The sequence below is a fragment of the Simochromis diagramma genome, unplaced genomic scaffold (assembly GCF_900408965.1).
Source record: "Simochromis diagramma unplaced genomic scaffold, fSimDia1.1 OVJJ01000656.1, whole genome shotgun sequence".
NCBI classification, from domain to species: Eukaryota; Metazoa; Chordata; class Actinopteri; order Cichliformes; family Cichlidae; genus Simochromis; species Simochromis diagramma.
The window spans coordinates 302,171-322,227 of record NW_024387038.1 but is presented as its reverse complement, the minus strand read 5'-3'; the positions used below and the strand labels follow the sequence as shown (position 1 = coordinate 322,227).

The 20,057-nt window shown below is 44.1% G+C and overlaps 3 protein-coding genes across 6 annotated transcripts; 1 reads left to right on the top strand and 2 right to left on the bottom strand.

The window, feature by feature from the left end:
• Window positions 1–1,154: 1,154 nt before the first annotated feature.
• LOC120740902 lies at window positions 1,155–5,076 on the bottom strand. Its single transcript, XM_040043425.1, has 19 exons — window positions 4,938–5,076; window positions 4,803–4,855; window positions 4,631–4,720; window positions 4,431–4,558; window positions 4,194–4,334; window positions 4,054–4,116; window positions 3,794–3,955; window positions 3,618–3,714; window positions 3,302–3,516; window positions 3,044–3,194; window positions 2,770–2,978; window positions 2,583–2,700; window positions 2,308–2,513; window positions 2,097–2,214; window positions 1,848–2,020; window positions 1,697–1,779; window positions 1,509–1,627; window positions 1,316–1,435; window positions 1,155–1,241 (listed from the first exon to the last, which is right to left on the bottom strand). Exons 1-19 carry the CDS (start codon window positions 4,958–4,960, stop codon window positions 1,198–1,200), a joined length of 2,313 nt encoding a protein of 770 aa, XP_039899359.1. The 5' UTR covers window positions 4,961–5,076; the 3' UTR covers window positions 1,155–1,197.
• A 4,795-nt stretch (window positions 5,077–9,871) lies between these two features.
• sst5 (somatostatin 5) lies at window positions 9,872–10,519 on the top strand. The gene is made up of 2 exons (XM_040043469.1): window positions 9,872–10,105; window positions 10,211–10,519. The coding sequence occupies exons 1-2, from the start codon at window positions 9,983–9,985 to the stop codon at window positions 10,379–10,381; spliced, it is 294 nt and encodes a 97-aa protein (XP_039899403.1). The 5' UTR covers window positions 9,872–9,982; the 3' UTR covers window positions 10,382–10,519.
• Window positions 10,520–11,330: 811 nt separating this feature from the next.
• Window positions 11,331–19,423, bottom strand: trip6 (thyroid hormone receptor interactor 6). Of its 4 annotated transcripts, none has more exons than XM_040043431.1 (11): window positions 18,954–19,423; window positions 18,809–18,855; window positions 16,765–16,978; window positions 15,546–15,649; window positions 15,336–15,449; window positions 14,626–15,216; window positions 14,416–14,512; window positions 14,138–14,307; window positions 13,848–14,026; window positions 13,613–13,733; window positions 11,331–13,148 (listed from the first exon to the last, which is right to left on the bottom strand). In XM_040043431.1, exons 3-11 carry the CDS (start codon window positions 16,967–16,969, stop codon window positions 13,017–13,019), a joined length of 1,713 nt encoding a protein of 570 aa, XP_039899365.1. In that variant the 5' UTR covers window positions 16,970–16,978; window positions 18,809–18,855; window positions 18,954–19,423; the 3' UTR covers window positions 11,331–13,016. The 4 variants fall into 4 exon arrangements, with proteins under 4 accessions (XP_039899365.1, XP_039899367.1, XP_039899364.1 ...); XM_040043433.1 differs by having other exon boundaries at window positions 14,416–14,509; window positions 19,211–19,423; XM_040043430.1 differs by having other exon boundaries at window positions 19,211–19,422.
• Between the last annotated feature and the right edge of the window lie 634 nt (window positions 19,424–20,057).

Here is a 20,057-nt window from a genome sequence, read left to right as displayed (position 1 = left end):
GAAATTATTTCATCCAAGTCTGTCTTGAAGACATGCCTGCAGTTTGTGTCTCATCTGGCTTCAATGCCCTTACTTGTTGCAGTTACTTAATAAAACTGGTCATAAATAACACTACCTCAACTTGTCAACTGAGTGGATCATTAAAACCAGAGTCTGCATTTCCAGTACTGGTTTTGGTTGATATCCCAGCTGGCTTCAGTGCTCTTCATAAAGCTACTGTAGTTCATGGAATATCTATAGATGAGAAGCATTTGTGACCTAAAGATGACAACACCAAGTTTTGATTGTTTAAGCAAAAGTCCAATTTATATTTTGTCATGATTACAGTAAACTGATGTCATTGATATGGAACAAGTTAAAGCCAATGTTGTGAGGTCAGCAAATCAAGTATTTAGTGTTTACACAGCTTGTTCCAGCTTTGCAATGAGCCATTTGAACACTGCTTTAAAGTTCCCAGAATTAAATGCTTTAAGATCAGATGTTAGTAGCAAAGAACCTTGAGTAGCTTTATAGAAGCCAGGCCATTTCCCTATGAGTTTCACCTAGTCATACAAAGACTTCTTAAGATCCTGAGGCCCATGTTACAGTAATTCTGACACTGAGTCCCAGTTTCAGCAAACACGCTCTAGTGTGAACAGTTCATGGCCCTCAAAGCGGCCTGCGTGTGCAAAAGACACACATAACACGCTGTTTACCGAAGTACAAATGGCAGCTACAGAGCTAGGTGTTGTTGCAGCAGTCTAATTTCTGCACAGTTGTAACCGACAAAATTTTGACAAATTAGAGGAAGGACACTGAATGGGAGGGGGAGCCTGTGCTTTAGCAATGGCCTTGTTTGCAGCAGTGGCTCCTACCTCTGTGCAGAGGTTAGTCTTCTCCAACATTGATATTTGGCATCTGTCACGTAAAAGACTGACTGGTCATATTGCATTAAAGCAAACAGCTGTCACTTTCTAAAACATCAAATATGTACCGGATTCGGTACCACATATGAAAGTGACCTGGTCCGATTTGAAAAGACTGGATTTGTGTTGTTCAAACTGTCATACCATGATTGGATATGGGTCGCATAGGGTCAAAGTCAGATTTGATGCGCTTTCGCCTGCAGTGTGAACATAGCTTAAGTGACAAACTGACAAGAATGGATCACATGCTTCATTTAAGTCTTTATTACAAAAGAGTGCAAGTCTTAGTTCTTTAAATGACAGTAAATACATTTACTTGTGAAGATTCCTTTAGTCCTGTGGAGAGAAATACTACAATTTAGACACTTCCAATGCTGGCAAATTCTATGTGGTTTAAAAGTAGTGCAGACCTTTGTTTGAGAGATTCTTTAAGAAACTCGACACTTTGATGTACTTTGCAGAAAGCTGGTAACGAGGTCGTACGGTCACTGATCTCCTGGTGGATGCACTAGTGGGATCCACTGCGGGACCTAGAGTACGAACATAATTTAACTTAACACTTTCAGTGACACTGATAGGCTGATTAATTGTTAAACCACCCACCTCCAATGATGCGGTTAGAATGCACAATATGACCAACGCCAACTGTGTCAGACTCAAACTTGTATGCCGAGAAGAGGGCATGTAATCCAGCCACAGTGTATGTGCACTGCAGCAAGACCCTGGAATACAAGTTACATTTTAGTAGTTGAAGGGTGAAAACCCAAGTAGTTGAGGGTGAGGATGCATACCTGTTTTTACTGCTCAGATTTTCTGGATTTCTCACAGAGCTGAAGATGATCTCATTTCTATAGGTCACAGAGTCCCTGCCCAACTAAGTAAAATAAAAGCATTTTAATATATGGTACAAATGACACATAAAAGATAACATTTGCTCATTACCATGATTATAGCTCCACAGTCATTAACAGCAAAAGAAAAGAGAGCCCTGGTGCCATCTGCATCTTTAGGCCGACAGGATTTGTCCCTGAGGCTGGTTTCAGCTGGGCTCCCTCCACTCGGGATTGGCAGAGACAAGTTAGCCACCACGTTCACCTTCCCATTGGTCGAACACACTGCACAGACAATTGAATTTTAACATGATAGGTAACTCTGAGACTGTCTGCAATAGTCAAGACTGGATGCACTTACTGATGAATTCTTCGGGACTGAACAGGCAGGTCTTAACTGTGGACGTCTGGACTTCTGATGTTTCACGAACTCTCACAAGGATCTCAAAAGTTCCTGAGAATCCCTTCAAAGTGACGTCCTGCCAAACACACGTGCAGCACTTCTACATTTAAACACAATTCAAGCCTATTAAGAACAAACTGATCATGCCAACAGCATTTCACTTGTCTACCTGGTATTTAAACCCATTCGTGAACAGCGGCACATCAAGCTGCAGACTCTGGCTGTCATTACTGAAGATGTAGCCACGCTGGTCTGCCAGGTCTGAGGTTAGCACGTCTGAGCCGATGGCAAGCTCCCAAAAGTAATCAAAAGGGCGATGGTCCAGCTTAAAGTGTATGCTGGACTCAGAACAGTTGGCATCAAAGACAGGAGGCGCTGTTGGATACAGGATTACTTAATACCATTTCATGCTTGAGCCGAAGACTAAACAGGTTCAAGACTTACAGACACGAGTTAGAGCTGTGACTGTTGTTTCATGATAGTAAGGCTCATTTCCAGGCTGAACAGCCAGTGTGTAGTTGACATTCAGGATGTGCTGCATTGCCACGGCTTTTCTGGAGAACTAACAGGAAACATTTTAAGAACCAGCATGAAATACAGGGGGTGGGGGGGTGTTAATCCCAAAGATTACCTGCAGTTTGACAATAGGATCATCAAAAAGCACAGTCAGTGTGTATCCATGGGTGCCGTTGGGGTGGAGGACTTCAGTGACCTTGTAGGTGCTCGTATTTGTAAGTGGCAAAGTAAAGTCTCGTCCATTCAGCTGAATAGAAACTAACACCACGTCTTCAGGGACACCGCCGAGATAGATGGTGAATGCGCGCTCTCTTACAAGAGTTTCTGAAACAAAAAGCCCATCAGAATATGACCACAGCGATGTGATGCAGTGCATTAGATACACTTACGATTTTCAGTGAAAATGTGGCATCGCAGCAGGGGAGTGACTATAATCCTGTGAAAACGAAGCCTGGCCGCAATCTCAGCCTCGTCGACTGAGATCTGCTCCAAGTAGAGATGAAAAACGTAGTATTCGTAGAGGTCTCGAGACACAAAGCTCTGCAAGAGAGTCAGGCTATGTCACTAATATTTCGTCTTAACCTGAAAGCTCTGCTGTGATTAGAAGACCTGCTGAGTCCAAGTCTACAGCTCTAGTGCCTTCTTACCTTCCTGTATCCTCCTTCAGCTTTGTAAGGAATACTGACTTTCAGGGTGGTGTTAACCTTCTCCACGGTGTAGCCCCTCTCCTCTGCAACTTTCTTCTCCACAAGTTTCCCATTGGCTCCAATGCTGACCTCAGTCTCATTTAAGGGAGACACCAGACTGTGGAGCAGCTCAGAAGTCTCCCAAATCATATAGCCACCGTCATATGACCCATTATCTGTGGACACGCCATTATTGTTTCCTTATAAGTATTTGGGTTAAAAAACAAACAAAAAACCCCAAAAGCACCCCCCCTAAAACACCAGGATTAATACTGACGCATCGAGCAAGCAGCCAACAGATCGACCACAAGGACAACCCAGCTTTGCCTCGAGAACAGGACTGCGTGGACCACCTCTACTGGAATGCCATTCACCTGGAAAAAAGAAACAAAAATTGGAAATTTTACATAAGCCGGGAATAAGATAAACCGTTACAGTTTCTCATCCCTTTACCTCAGTGCTGAAAGAATGGGGTTGCTCATACGGTGTCCGAAACACAAGCCTCTCATCTGTGAGAGCAAACACGTAACCCAGCTTCCGAGCTTCAGAGAGGTTCATGGGCAGAAACTGATCCTCTGCTCTTTGAAACATCACCTTCCAATCTGAGTAAAGGGCCTAAGAGGAAATATATTTCAAGAGAAGCCCACCCAAATTTGTAATTTTAGCTGTGCATAAACATTGGGTTTGGCAGTTGCACTTAAGGTGAAACATACGGGTTTGAAAGCAGAATCGCCGTTTTCCACATACGGACACGTTGCTTCACTCCTCACCGACACCTGCAGGAAATCCAGGATTATAAGAGAGCTCAAGGAGTTCTCTGGATAAAAATGCTACAGGTTGAATCCAAGCTTACTTCCATGTAGTTGACCTCACAGGTAACCTCTCGGGGAGACCACGGGAGTGACAGAGTGCAGGTCTTGTTCAGCGCATATGTGGCCTGCTTCCCTCCACGTGTTACAATCAGGTTGAAGTTGAACGTGAACACTTCATCATCCTGTGTAAGCGCATGGAAACACCAGGTTGCCATCACAGAGAACAGACAACACTTAACGTGCAGTAATTAAGTCTGGATAAATTGCGTTGGGCATACTGCATCGTTAGTATGGCAGCTGAAGTAAGAGGCTCTGAGCTCCACGTGGCCGAGAACTGGGAGAAGACTGATGGTGTATCCACACTCTGCCGCGTACTCCTCGGTGATGGCGTGTACGCCTGTGCTGTCTGGGCGACAATCCAGAAGTTAGTGAGATTTAACATGCACCAGGATGGAGTTACAGCCAGTCAGAGACTCACCGACAGCCTCAAAGCGAGGTTTATCCCCAGCAAAGGAGAGGCCAGCAGCTATCACGAAGTAACGCTCACGACATTCCATTTGAAGAACTCCTGCATGATTAAAGGTTTTAGAGATTGCTTTTGCATTGCTTTTCACAGCTGCTCTTACGAGAAGCAAACATTTAAAGCTCACCGCTGGGAATATCACGCGTTGAAGCTGTCCGCAGCGACAGGAGAAAGAGCACTCTGTAAGATAAAACGGATTTAAGTCTCATGGAAGAAAGCTGCTTGAGGAGCAACTCATAAACTGGTGTGGAAAACACCTTACCCAAAGCAAAAACAAAAGGCCATAGCCACTGATCTGTTGGTAGGGTCTAAAACTAGCCTGGATGCTAGCAAACTACACCTGCTGACCAACAAAAGCTCAACTGCCGCGTTGCATATCCTGGTCACACTGGCACCATGCAGTGCTGAAACCCAAACCAGCTTTTATTACCACACCAGCCGGGCAACCGCTACACCCCCATGTGTAGCCTGTTAGAAATCAAGCCGTCTTTCAATCAGCAGTCATGGCAGCACAGGTGTTGCCAATAACAACACCAAGAGTCCTTCACTTGTGACCATAGTGATACGAAGCTACATGGTATGGGAGCTTTTTTTATGATCCATAAATCAACGTTTCAGGTTGTCATCTTATTTTCTCAAATGTTTGAGTTAGTAGGTCAAATTGTTGATTCATGGCTGATTTTTAGTGGGAGAAACATTCATGTGTCATTTATGCTTAAAAAGAAGAATTAAACGTGTTCATGCCACACTTCCTATTTTACTTTAACAACAGACTCTAAGAACATATTGATAGCGTAAGTGAGAACTGATATCCTTGGATGGTCATCTTAACCACATAGGTCTGGCTGTGAGTACTGAAGCTCCACCCACAAACTTCCTGTTTGTGAGTTGGAGCCAATCCAAAGAATGCTGGCTTAAGGGGGAGGAGTTAAATGGGTTGTTTCAAACAGAAGATGAACAACAGCTTGTATTTTAATGCTTTATGAATAAACTGACACCGCCCTTCTTCAATAAAATGTAAGCTTTGTTCCATCAACAAAGTTTATTCATTGAGTCTTTAATATTTTGATTTTTCATGGTTTGCAAAGAAAAAAAAAAGTAGTAGATATGTCTCTGCCAGACACATACATTGTATTTATACACAGTGGTATAAAGGATTTTGTGTATCTGTCCTTTTAGCAGTTGAGATGAATCAGTCTGTTAGAGAAGATGCTCTGCTGCCTGACCAGTAAGTGGTTTGATCAGTCACGTCCTCTCCACAATAACTTCAAAAGTCTTCAGTTTGCAGCCAATCACAGAGCCAGCCTTTCTGATTAGTCCGTTGGTGTCATCAGCTCTGATGCTGCATCCCTCCTCAGACCACAGCAAAGTACACAGCACCCACCACAGCTAACAGACAGAAAACTCAATAAATAAGCTTTCTCAGCTCTGTATACAGCCTGGTCTATACAGGTCTACCAGTTCAGCCTGTGATCGATGTGGATGCCCCGATGCTTGTACTCCTCCACCACCAGGATAAACGCAGGTCGCGTAGCCGTCCTCCCAATCGTCTCTGGTATCCTCATTCAGAGAGCAGATATCCCACCCGCAGACCACTCCACAAAATCATTCAGTCATCAAATTCTGCAGAATCACAGTATTTCTGTTGGTGGCATATGCTGGAGATGTACTCAAAATCTTCCTTGTATGAGGTGAACATGAATGGAGACTCACCTGTGCAGTAAGAAGCTGTGAGGCGCCCACATTGGCGTGGACGTCTGCGGTGTAAAAGCACCCGTGATGATTCACTTCAAAGTAAATTTTAAAAAAGAGGAAAAAAAGAGCCAAAAAGACAAATTTTAGGCCTTAATGTAAACTCCGAACCACGTTTGACGTGAAAACTCGCTGAAGTCAGAAACTGGATGAAAACACGATGCTACAGCGACACCTAGTGCTGAAAGCGGGGTGTGTCGCTGACTGCCAGCTTTGATGAAGAAATGAAAACATGGCACACAGGAAGCGCTTGGATAAACAGATTTCGCTACGTAATAACGAAATTGATCATAAACGTCATAAAGCCTAATAGATGAAGGTTTTCTGGAGGCTCTGTGAGTGCCTGTAAAAATGTATCTGCATGCAGAGTAGCAAGAAAGAGGATGAAAACTGCCAACTCAAGCACAGGAAGCAACTAAATAGTAAATGTGCATCAGTATTAGATCATTTTATGTCACTTTAAAAACTGGCATCAGTGAGTTAAAAATATCAGAATTTTACAGCATAGGTGGGGATTCTGTCTGCACCTGTATTGTTATTATTATTATTATTATAGGTGATGTTATGTCACGAATCTCTCTGACAGTCATTTAGGTTAAAACACCTGCTGTGGTAAGACTCTCAGTAAATATGACTCCAGGTGACGATGGATATTTGGCTCTAGTGTCATACATGTCTAGTTTTTTTGTGAGCCACGTTAGTAAATACCGAGGCATTGACTCAGGGTGACTCAATTTTATTTATAAATCGCCAAATCACAGCAACAGTCACCTCAAGACGCTTTATATTGTAAGGTAAAGACCCTCCAATAATACAGCAGAACCAGGCTCAGGGAGGAGCAGCCATCTGCTGTGACCAGTTGTTGGTGAGGGGAAGGAGATGAGATAAAAAGACACACTGTGGAAGAGAGCCAGAGTTTAATAATATATCATGATTAAATGCATAATGGTGTATAAACACTTGGTGAGTGACAAAGAAACACTGCATCATGGGAAGGCTGCAGCAGCCTAAAAATATCGTGGCGCAACTAAGGGAGGATTCAGGGTCACCTGATGAGAACAGGTCCAGATGTGACATTTGGGTCAGATGTCTCACATAGGCATCCTTATTCATTATCTCAGACCTCTCTATTTAATCCCAGGCGGCACAGCTGGATGCCCGCTCTGACTCAACAACGTCCAGAAAATGTTACTTTAAGTCAAGTCCCGTCATGATTAAAGACTGAGTAATCAGACAGAGTCCCGTGGAGAGGACAGTCACAGAAAAGGTCACTCTCTTTTTACAAAATGAGATGTGAAAATGGTTTTTTCTTCATTAGTTGGCCCGGTGTTGGAGCACTCCTTTATTCCAGCTGGTTGCTGAGAAGTTCTTTTAGAAATGTGATGACTTTTTTAAATGGCAGAAACAGTGTATCAAGTGAACATGTCAGTCACAATCAATAAAGCTGACTTGATAGTCGGTTCGCTGTGAATCAGTATTTAAGTATTTTTGTTAAACGTTTTTTTAAAAACATATCTTCACCAAGTTCTTGATGTTTTTCTGACTTCCTGTCCTGCTGAAAGAGTAGAAAACTGAGTAAATGCAGTATTTATACCTCCAAGCAGGCGTCAGAATTGATCCAGCAGTACCAGAAATATTGCCTTTTGTATTTTTCACACTTCTCTTCCTTTTCAAAATTTGCCTACATTACCCACAATGCAACCACTGACTACTCTTTCAAAGAGTTGAGGATGTTAAGCCTGAGATTGTCATGGCTCTGGGTCAGCTGGCCCAGTGTTTAGTGGTTTTTGGATATTTTAGTTTTTTTATTTTATTTAATTCTATGAATTCCCAGTGTTGTGTTTTGTTTATATGATTTCTTGTATTTATTCTCTTAGTGTATTTAATCGATGTTCGTGCCAGAATGACCAACAAAGCTGCAATGGCTGACTAGTGACAAATATTGGGTGAAGAACGGGACACCATCCCACAGCAGTGTGTGACCGAGCAGGTGGCCAGCAGGAGGAGGTGGTGCTGCTCAACCCACAAGTGGATTTTCATTACAAATGTAGCACCATTTAAGGTGGAATACACTTTCCAACAGTATAAGATTTATTGCCAAGAACAAAGAAATAGTTAACCAAACACAAACTTAGTTTATTAATGAAATGATGTAACCTATTATAAATCAATCACCAGTTTACGACACGAGCTTCACATAAACGTTACTCGACAGCATTTACATCCTCGGTGGTTGCACTCCATCCGTCCTTCGAACAAGCAAAGCAAAGCAGCCTAAATCATGACGCTCCCTCCGCCGTGCCTTTCCTCCTTCAGTGTGGAGCATCATGGGGACTTTCCAGTGTTGAACATTTCACTGTGTTTTTGCAGCACTAGTTTCCCTTGTGGTGTCCTTTCACTGACACCATCTTAATTCAGTCTTCTGACAGTGGACTCGTGAATACAGATTTCACCAACAAGGACCACAACCTCAAAAATGATGGGCAGCATTTGTTTAAACAAATATCTAGATGTGAAACTGTGGTTTGAGGGAAGAAATCCTCCCGGCCCGGGCGGATCCCTGCTGCTACTGAGAAGAGGAGGTGAAAAAACAAGTAAGCGGGATGGAAACTCAATCACAGAGAAAGCATTTGAAGACACACAAAACAGAGGAGTGTATTTCTTTTAGGGGCAACCCTGAAATTTCTCTTTGAGTTAGTCTTTAATGTTACTTAAATAGCAACTTTCTACTCAGTTGAGAACTCAAAGCACTTTCTACTGTAAGCGTGTCACCAGACACTCCAGCGGATGAGTCAGGCTCAGCATCTTGCCGATAGAACCCGCTCTACCACCACCACCACACTTACATCAAGCGTTTTTGTTGGCGAGTTGACATTTAGATGTTAACTCCTCTTCTCCTTTATTTCCCCATTGACTCAAAGTGACGATGGCGTGAAGGGTGGGGGAGTGTTGGAAGGGTTAGCTGTGTCCAGGCAGCCTCATTAACATTTGAGTCACACTGTGTTATTAGCAGCACTGAACGGTGTCCGGAGCTCATGTTGCGCTCCAGACCCCTGCAAAGCTGCTGTGGCTAATTACGAGTGGCAGAAGTTACCTCAAAAATCAGTTTTTTGGATTTAATGGATCTCATTTAAAGTTAATGCAGCACGAGTGCCGATCGGCCTGAAAACCACCTCTGTCACTTTTTGTCGGATGCGTTTGGGAGCTGGTTCGACCACGCCATCGTGCCCAGTGATGACCTTATCTTGTCCGGTGACACGTCTGTTCACAGCCTCTGTCACACACACACACACACCTCCTCACTGCCTCACAGCCAATCCTCTCCACCAATCACATCCTTTTGTTGGCTTGAGGATGAGGAGGATTTGTAGATGAAGGTGCCTATTTATCAGCTCAGCTCATCATGATACCCTTCAGCTCCTGCACCTCCTACATCCCGATTGGTTAGGGTTTCTTATAGTTTGGGGATTTTTGCAGCACCGCACATCTCCAGCGTTGAAAGCAGAGTCCGGGAACGTAAGAGCTGAGTTGTTCTGTCTGCGGTTCGAGGCGGAGATGTTTCGCTCTCAGGTGCTTCTCGTGGCTCTGGGTTTGTCTGTGCTGCTGGTGCGGGTGAGCACGGCTCCATACAGCGACATGCTGACAGAAACACTGAGAGCAGACCTCACAAATGACAAGGTGAGTAAATGCTGCATCAGGAGCTAAAATATATAAACAGTTTTGTACTGGAACAGGTGTTTGAACTTGAGGAACCCCGTCCCCTCCATTTCTGTCCTCCTTTAGGATCTGACTCACTGGCTCTTGCTGAAGTTCATGGCTGAACTGATGGCGGCGAGAGGAGAAGAGACGCGGCGAGGCAGGGAGGAGGTGACGAGGCGACACCTCTCTCTGTCCCAACGAGAGCGCAAAGCAGGCTGCCGCAACTTCTTCTGGAAGACTTTCACCTCCTGTTAACAGCAGGAGTATCTTTTGTTTTTACGGATCAGCCGACGCATGTTTGCTTTCTTTGTGGTAACCGGATTATTTACCGTAAGATAACAAATGTGCAGATACTTTAAAAGTTTAAAAGACTAATAAAATTATATGTTTCAAGACCGGCAGGTACACACTTCTGAAATAAATTTTCTGATTTTAAATTCTTGCTTTTCTGTGAAGCTGGTACCGATGAGATATCCCGATTCTGTCTGCATCAAACCCCAGCTTTCCTGGATCCTACATTTCCCACAATGCAAGTTGATATCATCTTTTGGTAATGTGTTTTTGTTTTTTTCTTACTTTTGAACACAGTGCAGCAGATAGCATTAGAGGGAAATCATTCACAGATAGATACAAGTTACTTTTTTGATAAAGCCATTTGAAAACATGAGTGACTGGCTCAGCCTGCAATGTAAAAAGCATTATATAAATCACAGATAACACTGATTAACCTGGAGAATGTAACGAATACCTGGGCAGCACCGTTACGCAGAAGACGTGGGAGCGTCAAACTGATATCAAAGGTGCGTCTACTGAATATTTCAGATGAAACTCAAGGTCAAAGGTCAAGTTGTCTAAAAATTTTGTGAATGTGATGACTTGAGAAGTCACTGAGGTGTAGCACTGATGGTTGTTTTAAAAGATTGTTTTAGTTATCAGCAGCACTTGATAGTGTTTGTTAAAATGCCAGAATCACCTCTTTGCTAACGTTTTAACCACCGAGCTCCAACTCAGCACTTTAAACTGAATCCACAACAAGGATCGTAATCCGTGACTGAAAAGGAAAGAAAACTCCAAGACCCGAGGAGCGTGACGCATGCTGGCGTGATTCAGTGTGTTGAGTGAGTTGCGAGCACTGTGAAATGTTTAAAAAAAACAAAACAGATTAGCACATCACGAGATAAATGAAGAGATGCCGACGACTGGAGCGTTTTAAAGTGATCGTGTTGTGTCACCGAAACAAAAGCAGAATTCACAGAAACACACAAACACAAAAACAGTTTCAAATCAGGACAGTTATGGAGCTGAATGACATCCTTGAGGTAAGGCTTTCACATTTCTAGCCCTTTAAGTTAAACACGTACAAAATGCGGACGGAGAGACAAGAGGTTAAACACAGTTATAACAAATACTGCAGCTCCAAAGGCTCAGAGTATGACTACTTTGCCTCCATAAATGAAGACTTGTAATCGAAAACAAAAAAAATCCATTTAAGGGGGATAAACAAAGTCATCACCTTAAAAGAAAGGGGACCCTATCATGCTTTTCTTTACTTCTTTATTTCCAATTACTGTGCTAAACTGTAGGTGATGTCATAGAGTAGGCTTAATCATAAGCACATAAGCCACCTGCTGGTCTAACCATTTGTTTGTGAGGGGCAGCCAATCAGAAGAGAGCTGGTTTTAAAAGAAGGGGAGGCGCAAAACAGCTCAGACAGAGAAAGCAACTTTTTGATTATTTCAGACTGAATCATTGCAAAGCTGCTCTACTTGAGTTCAAAATTACAGCACAACAGGTCCCCTTTAAATTCAGCACTCATTACCCCCTAACGGTGCCTTCACACCAAACGAGAAACACAAGTTTTGCTAACGATAATCCATAAGTCATCTGCCCCTTTAAACAGATTATCACTTTTAAATGCTTTTTTCCTTTTTAATGTTTCCCCAAATGGCACATTAAACAAACTCTTTACAAGAGGCTTTGAGCTTTTGCACACCAGGATGCCTCGTAAGTGAGCCACACCCTGTTTTCCATTAGACAAAGTGAGTTTGACTTCATTGCACCGTCATTTTCAATGTAACATGTCAAGTATCAAACAAACAAGCATCGAACAAAGATTGTGTTTCGTAGACATTCAAAAATGGCAAAAAAAAGAGAGAAAAGAGTCTTATTACAAGTTGTGAGTAAGCGACTAGTAACATGATGCTGTAATGCTGAGAAGCGTGACAAAGAATCTGTCCTAACAAATCTCGTTCTAAAGAAAAATAAGCTATTGGCTGTCAAACTGCTACACATTCTTATCGTCTACATTTCCTGCTCTATCAGGCTACGCCACCGCACTGCACTACAGGCTACACGCGTTCCACAACAACCCGCAGCAGATTCACTCAAACCCACCTGTTATGTACAATCACAGTTGATTTTGTGTGCTTTTAATATGCATTTCGACGCAAAACGCTGCCTACTCTCTAGCCTGGTTCAGACAAACCATAATCCTGATTATCACGCGTGTCCCTTATCTGGAAAAAAATCCTTATTTTCAGGTTGAAATCCGTAACGTCCGTGTGTGCTTTCATTGTCTTTGAAAGTGTTAACAATAAAATAAAATGACATGTGCAAGGAATATGTGGGCAGTACCGGAGTGGATGAATGATAAAGTGGAGCCCAAGCTGCCTGCAGGTCAGGCCACTGTCGTACAAACGCTAAGCTAAACATTGCAAACGATGTACCAAAGAGTAAAGGAAATGAAGCGGGAGAAGCCGAACACTAGTCAGGAGGAAGTAAAAGTAACGATTTTCTACCGACACTGTGAGTGAACAAGCTGCTATCAATAATGTGCCGGCTGTCCGTGGATCTGTGAGGCCGGGAGCGAAGAGGTTCAGGTAGAGATTCGTTAGCAGTCGGTGGAGATTTTGGCCGAGAGGTCCTGGATGCGGCGTGCGCTGCAGCTCTTGCACAGGATGTGGCCGTCCAGCGGGTAACAGCCTCGACCGTCGCCTTCAGACGACAGCAGGAGACCACATTCCTGACGAAAAGAGGCACTCCGGGTCACTTCAGATAAACGTTCACAAGGACTGCCGAGTTTTGTGTTTTGAACTCTTCGTCAACTATGATGAACTTCACACTTTGATCAGCAAGTCCACATTTAAATACACATTTAGATTCCCCAGATTACTGTGATTGATTTATGTCAACACACTGAGCTGTTTCCACCTAAACCTGCAGTTTAGAGATTAGCAACGCCATGCTGATGTTTATTGACTACTTTATTCTCACAAGAGAGTTCACTGTGTTAATTATATGTAATGTTTAATGTAACCAGGCTTTCTTCTGCCTTGGAAAGGCGCTGGCATTGAGGCTGTTACTCTATTTCCCTGAAACTGATCCCTTTTCCTCTTATTTTTAAATAATTTATTCTCAGAAAAAAGGGAATTCATAAAGCTTTTCCTCGATATATGCCAAGAGATCTGCTTGATTGGGAAAGCTCACCTCACAAACGTAACAATTAACATGGAAGCTGCGGTCCAGGGCTACAATCCTGACGGTCTCCTCCTGCCCCGGCTCGGGCATGATGGGCTCCCCACACACCGAGCAGCGCGGCGCGTACTTCCTGTCAGACACAACAAGCATCCAAGCTCAGAGTTAGTTTAAGCACCTCTGTCTCGGCCTCAGTGCAGAGTCGCAGCCTGCAAACGCTGTTTAGCTCGCACAGTTCAGCGATTACCTGTGAAAGTCCTCTATGCAGTGTATCTGAGACGTGGCGTCCACTGTGAAGGGCACGCCGTCCAAACAGCAGTTACAAATGACACACGTGAAGCAGCGAGGGTGGTAGGCTTTCCCCATGGCTCGCAGGATGCGGTCAAGAATGGGTTTGGAGCACTTTGAGCAGCGCTCTAGTGTGCTCTTGAGAAAAACAGATGGAAATAAAAACAGGGTTGAGAGAGGACCACTGAAAGACGAGGGAGAGCAAATCTCTCCGGTTTGAGGAAATATGAAAACAGCTCATTCACGTACGATGTAACAGCTCTCGCAGTAACTCTTCTTGTCGAGAGCGTAGAAGGGTTGCCCTCGCAGACGTGCGTGGCAGGTGATACACGTGAAACACTCCACGTGGAAAACCTGCTCCATGGCGATGCAGCCGCTGCCGTCGCCGACCACGTTGTCTCCGCAGCGGGCGCAGCGACCTGAAGGTCGGCATGGAAACAGACAAGAAAAAAGTCATTAAGATGAGCTTTCCTCTTAAACTATTTTTAGATTTATTGCTGTGATGTGCCACTAGTAACAACTGATACCAAAATAGTCCTCAGCAGGCGGGTGGTTCATATCATACACCAGCTTCTTGGTGAGCCGATCCAGCTCTTCCTCAGGCCTGGGCGTTGCTGCCCCCTGCTGGAGGAAAGAGGACACATGAATCACACAAAGTTTATTTGATTTTTCAGAACACCTGGACCACAAATCAATTTGTGTTTGTTGTATGAAAAAAATAGAAGTTGCGTTTCTACCTTGCTCGACTGATAACCTGGACCCTGTGCGGCTCCCGACCCACTCTGATTATTTTCCATCGCTCTCTTAGACACAGGAAGCTGGTTAACTCTTCCTCCAGACCCTGAGCCGCTCCCCTTATACCCCCCCTCAGAGTGCATCTCCTGAACCTGTGAGCCGGGATGTGGAGGGTACCAGCCCTGGGGAGCAGTTTGAGTCTGGGGCGGGGGTCGTGACACGTGCTGGCGAGGAGGAGGCGGAGTGTATGCCTGTTCAGCCTGCCTCCCTGTCTGAGAGTAGGTGACTGGCTGCGCTGTCTTGACCTGGACGCTGAACCTGGGCCCCGTAGGAGTGGACGCTGTGGTGTAGGAGGCTGGGACGGGCTGAGGGTAAGGTTTAGGGGTAGAAGTGGTGTAGTAGTCCTGCTGGTGGGAGGTGGAGTACTGAGGTGTCTGATGCTCATTGGGGTAGGGAGGTGCTGGGTGGTATTGGCTCTGGGGATGAGGGTTGTAGCTCATGGATGGGCGACCCTGAGGAGGGGCAGCGCTCTGGTGTGCAGGCTTGTAGTGATCCGCTGAGAGGTATTTGTTGTAAGGCACGTTGTCATAGAGCTGTGGGGAGGCGGAGAATTAATAAACAGGCAAATAAAGAGAGATATCAACATTATTCATTGTTTAATTTATCAATTAAGTACATGTAAATCATTTTGAGCTAATCAAACTTGCCGTACTTGAGTGCTGGAGTCCTGCGGGTGGCTGTCCAGATCAGCCAACATACTGGTGAGGGAGTCAATTTCAGCATCGATTTTGGAGTGGTAGTTTGCTGGCTTCTCTGGGCCACGATGCTAACACCAGAACAGCATAAGAAACCTGTCAGCTGGTTCTGAAACCCTTCAAATCTTTAGTTTCTTGTAGGCAAAGCTACTGACATGTCCACTCACCATCATCTCGTAGCTGTCCATGTGAGGGCTCCAACTGCGGTCTTCTTTAGGACCGTGTGGAGACGGGTAATAGTGATCACCAGATGAATGATGCATGGGTCCACCTAATGTTTTAGAGAACAGATATTGGAAATGAATCCAAAACCGTCTTTTTAAAGCACAACATCACAAAGCAGATCTTCACTAAAGAGATTCGCTCTGACATTCATGCGATGCATCGCTGGTTGCTGAAACACTCGTTCTACCCACGTTAACCACGAGAGATCTTTCAGTCATGATTCTAATATGAGTAAGAAACGCTACAGGCCTGAATCTGTTTCCAATTAAACAAAAAACACAAAAGTGAAGAGTCAGTATTCCAGCATAGCCACATCAGATTTGTTTCTATCAGACTTTTAGTCACTTACTTCTAAATATTCTCATTGTGTTTTACCCCTGAAATACACCAGTGTTTCAGGAGTGTCCCCAGTGGATCTCTCCTCTGTATCACTTAAGAATACCACGGCTTACTTTTTTTTTTTAATGGAGGCAAAAGATACAGGGAGGAGTCACCTCAAGGCACTTCATTCTTTAAGGTAAAGACCCTACAATCAAACCCCTAATGAGGAAGCAACTGGCGACAGTGGGAAGGAAAAACGTCCTTTTAACAGGAAGCAACCTCCGTCAGAGCCAGGCTCAGGGAGGGACAGCCATCTTCTACGATCGGTTGGGGAAAGAAAAGAAAAAAAGGACATCGCTGGGAGAAAGACGTCAGACACAGGAACAGGATAAAGAATCTGGTCAATTTTCAAATTAAAAGACCTTGCTTCGACCACAATCACCGCTTCTAAAACTCTGACGATGTGATATGACACCATGTAAAAAGGACAGAAGAAAACAGGGTCACAGCCACACACTCGGTGTATTTCAGAGGTCAGCAGAAACTTTTACGAATTTAAAAAGCACGTTTTTGACATTTAATACTAAAAAGACTTCGGTAAACACAGACTTTATTTGTGAACTCAGACTGCTAGAGCCTTCCTAAATATAACTGCTACAGGAAGGGATCATTATTCAGCCTAACATCTGCACATCAGTAGCAGAGGATGGATATCATGCAGAGTTTTATGAGTTTTATGATTTTACAGCTCTTTTCTCCTGATTGTAACATAAAAACATCGGTGAGTTGAGTTTCAGATGCTTTCAGGACGATACAGCGCGTGCCGAGTAGCCTTCTTACCTGTGGGCCCAGTTGCCATGTACCTGTTGGCCATCCCTCCTCCTCCTCCATTCTGATCGTAAGGACCATATTTTGGTCTGAAATCGGGCGTGCCCTTCTTCATAGGGGCTCGATAGATTGCTCCACCAGCAGAGTGGGACATCTGGGGGGCGGCTCGCTCTGGGCTGTCCAGAGTCCTCGGTGGCAGCCAGGTGGGACCGGACATGGCAGGTGTCTGAGGTGATGCAAACATTTATGTCACATTTTTCTGTACATAAAAGTTCATTAATACAATATGACTGATACGTGCTTTTAACCTGTAACGATAATAAGAAAATTGACTTTAACCTCCTGGTATATTTTTCATGCTTTTAGGCTTAATTCGTGTATTCGAGCTCAGCTGTGGCTGTTTTGCACATTTATGCCGGAGGTAACCAATGGAAACTAAGGGATGCTTCAGACTTTGTTTCCTATGGCAACGGGCACACACGGCTTGAACAATGGGCTTCTGGTTGAAGAGCAGGAAGAGAGAAGCTGGACTGCAGGGCTCGGGGATTTCCAGCAGGATCGCACACGCCTGAAAACATGTGCGAGTGTGTTTTTGTGCGTTTCACGACACAAACGGTGACGGAAAAGATCGCCAGCACACCCGTTCACACACACAGATGTACAGCGACATAAACAGGTGCAAATCTGCAGCTACCCCTCGTCTGTTTATCCGCCACAATAGTTATTGTCTTTTCATGTTTACACACCAGTATCATTTATTTCCAAATGAAGCTGGGAGAAAAACACGGCAGGAAATGTTGTACCGTGATATGCATCTGTATACGCATAAACACCTGGCTCATAACAATATACTATGTATTCTCAGGACAAGCTCACAGCTGAGCTGAAAAAGTGCCGACTTGCACGTGAGGGGCGTAAAGCCGCTCCTGTTACATAAGAAAAAAAACATCTGGCATGTTTTACTGTTATCTGTATTGTGTATTTTTGAGCAAATATGACTGCAATAACACTGAGGCCAGACAGATTTCAGGCCATCACTTTGGTGTCTGCGCTTTCATCATTTTACAGAATACAAATATAGCTGACTCATCAAACTCTACAGACAACATAAACCAAGAGCCAGCACATATGAATGCAAGCTATGGACACAAAGCTAAAATGGACTGAGAGGCACAGCGAATCACATCTACGTACTGTCAGAGTGGAGAAATTAATAGCCCACTCAGACTGATTGTATGTGGGTCGTGTGGCCATCATAAGAGGATTATACTGACGGATGAGAAGATGAGGTAGTCACACAGAAAAACAATTCCCAAACATTAGATTTAAGCTTTCCCCCCTCTCCCCCTTCATTATATTAAGATTTGGAGTCATTTATGAATAAACCACACAATGTCAGGGTGGACTTTACATGATAATACACACTGACCACGTGGAAGAAAGAGTGACCCAACACCTCCACTGACACCCGTTTTAACACCCCCTGTCTGAATCCGGATGAGCACACACTCAAATCCCAGGATCCAGAACAGGAAATTAATCCCATCTGTTATATCACTTAGACCGTCTTGTTACCTCTTCATGTGGAGTGAAACACAAAGCTAAGTGTGTGAGCTGGGCTGGGCTGTACGGGAGGCGCAGCAACCCGTGAAATGTCAAAGTTGATGCTGACTGCAGCAAGAAGCGTGAAGGAAACGGGAACACAGGCACAGGACATCCGGGATTTTTGGAAAATCGAAATGAAATGCACTGGAAGCACTTTAGTAACACGCAATAGTAAAAGAATAACAGATTAAATTAAAATTTAATCTGTTATTTATTTCTAATTTCAAGAACAGGTCGTTATTTTGTAACATTTACGCTTTTATTCTGAAGCTCGCTGCTCTGTTTGCGTTAACTCATCTGACAGAGTGTCGCCTGAAAAGGTGGCGATCTGTGCTAAACGGAGTAAGAGGAAGACAAAATGACTCAAGTCATACCGGGAAACATTTTTTGTAAATATGTATACATTTTATTTTGTGCTATATAACACGAACGGCATCAGATCGTCTCCTACCTTTCACAGTACCGTTACAGAGAGCCTCCTCTCTCCTTCGGTGTCATCTAAAAATCCAGAAACACAGCAGGATAGTGAGGAAACCAGCAGGCGCATCACAGATGCACGAGCGACATGTTTGTTCTGCTTTTTTGCGCTCACTAACATTTTTCTTCTCTCGTGAAAGACAAACTGCTCAGCTGCTCGTCCAAAACTGTCCTCCGTACCCCACACATGTAAAAACACACAGCATTTTAAGCGCTCCAAACCGGGGCTAACCGGCCGTGATTAACTTTAGTAACAGCCTTGTTTACTTGTTTGCTAGCCTGTTTTGAACTCGAGCAAAGCTCGTGCCTCTCCCTCGGGCTAACTTCAGCCGAACAGGAAACAAAGCAGCCAGCCAAAACGCACCACGACACATACCGTGTGAAATGAGCCACACCAACACGACCTACGCCTCCATCCAAACGCTCCCAGGCCGGGGAAAGTTGTCCCGGAGAAACTTTCCTTCTGCTTCGGCGTGGCTAACCTACTTTGTCCCGGATCCAGAGGCCTTTAGCAGCAGCAGCGGCGGCCGCAGATCCTCACTGCATTCCCACCGTGTGACGTCGTTGCTGCGCGCGTGTACGTGCGCGCGCACGGAGACGTGGGGGGTCCGTCACATCTACAGGCTGCCCCCCCCCAAAGAATACACTCAAAACTCCAACATAACATATATACCAGACTGCTAAGTTTGAACAGAATAACCCCACATGTGTAATTACACCAGTATATAGATTATATTAAGTCTGAGACCGCCACTGAGCTCTGCTTCCCTTTGGACAAGGTGGGAAAGTCATGTGTTTCAGCACCCGAAACATTACCACCAGCTATAACAGGCCAGCTTTAGTAAAACAGAGAAGCTCAGTAGATTACTATAAAATAATATGACCAGAATTCCCCAAAAAGGTGACTATGGTAAAAATTATACAAACCAAAATGTCTTGATGCATGCTCAATCATCCAGCTAAAGAAAACACAGAAAGTTGGGGAAAGTGGGTTAAAAAATGGCACAATTAAGCAGATATTGTATTATCATTTAGGGTAGTTTTTCCTGTGCACAACAAAGTTTTTTTGTCCCTCATAAACATGAAACAATCATTTTATGGTTTAATAGCAGCGCTTGTGCTGACAGGTTTGGGCAAAACTTGATACCCGATGTTGTTATCTCAACATGATCGTGTGTGTGGACCAAAGACCGTGACGTTCAGCACTCATTTGCCTTTGTTTT

Bases quoted from the DNA above. Each gene is read 5' to 3' on its own strand.
- LOC120740902 (XM_040043425.1), bottom strand. From the start codon at position 4,960: ATGGCCTTTTGTTTTTGCTTTGG. The intron at 4,335-4,430 runs GTATGCCCAACG...GCGCTTACACAG, and splicing joins GCTGCCATACTAACGATGCA to GATGATGAAGTGTTCACGTT. The intron at 1,780-1,847 runs GTAATGAGCAAA...TATTTTACTTAG, and splicing joins ACTGTGGAGCTATAATCATG to TTGGGCAGGGACTCTGTGAC.
- sst5 (XM_040043469.1), top strand. From the start codon at position 9,983: ATGTTTCGCTCTCAGGTGCTTCTCGTGGCTCTGGGTTTGTCTGTGCTG. The intron at 10,106-10,210 runs GTGAGTAAATGC...GTCCTCCTTTAG, and splicing joins CAGACCTCACAAATGACAAG to GATCTGACTCACTGGCTCTT.
- trip6 (XM_040043431.1), bottom strand. From the start codon at position 16,969: ATGTCCGGTCCCACCTGGCTGCCACCGAGGACTCTGGACAGCCCAGAG. The intron at 15,650-16,764 runs GTAAGAAGGCTA...CTAAAACATTAG, and splicing joins CATGGCAACTGGGCCCACAG to GTGGACCCATGCATCATTCA. The intron at 14,027-14,137 runs GTACGTGAATGA...GTTTTTCTCAAG, and splicing joins ACTGCGAGAGCTGTTACATC to AGCACACTAGAGCGCTGCTC.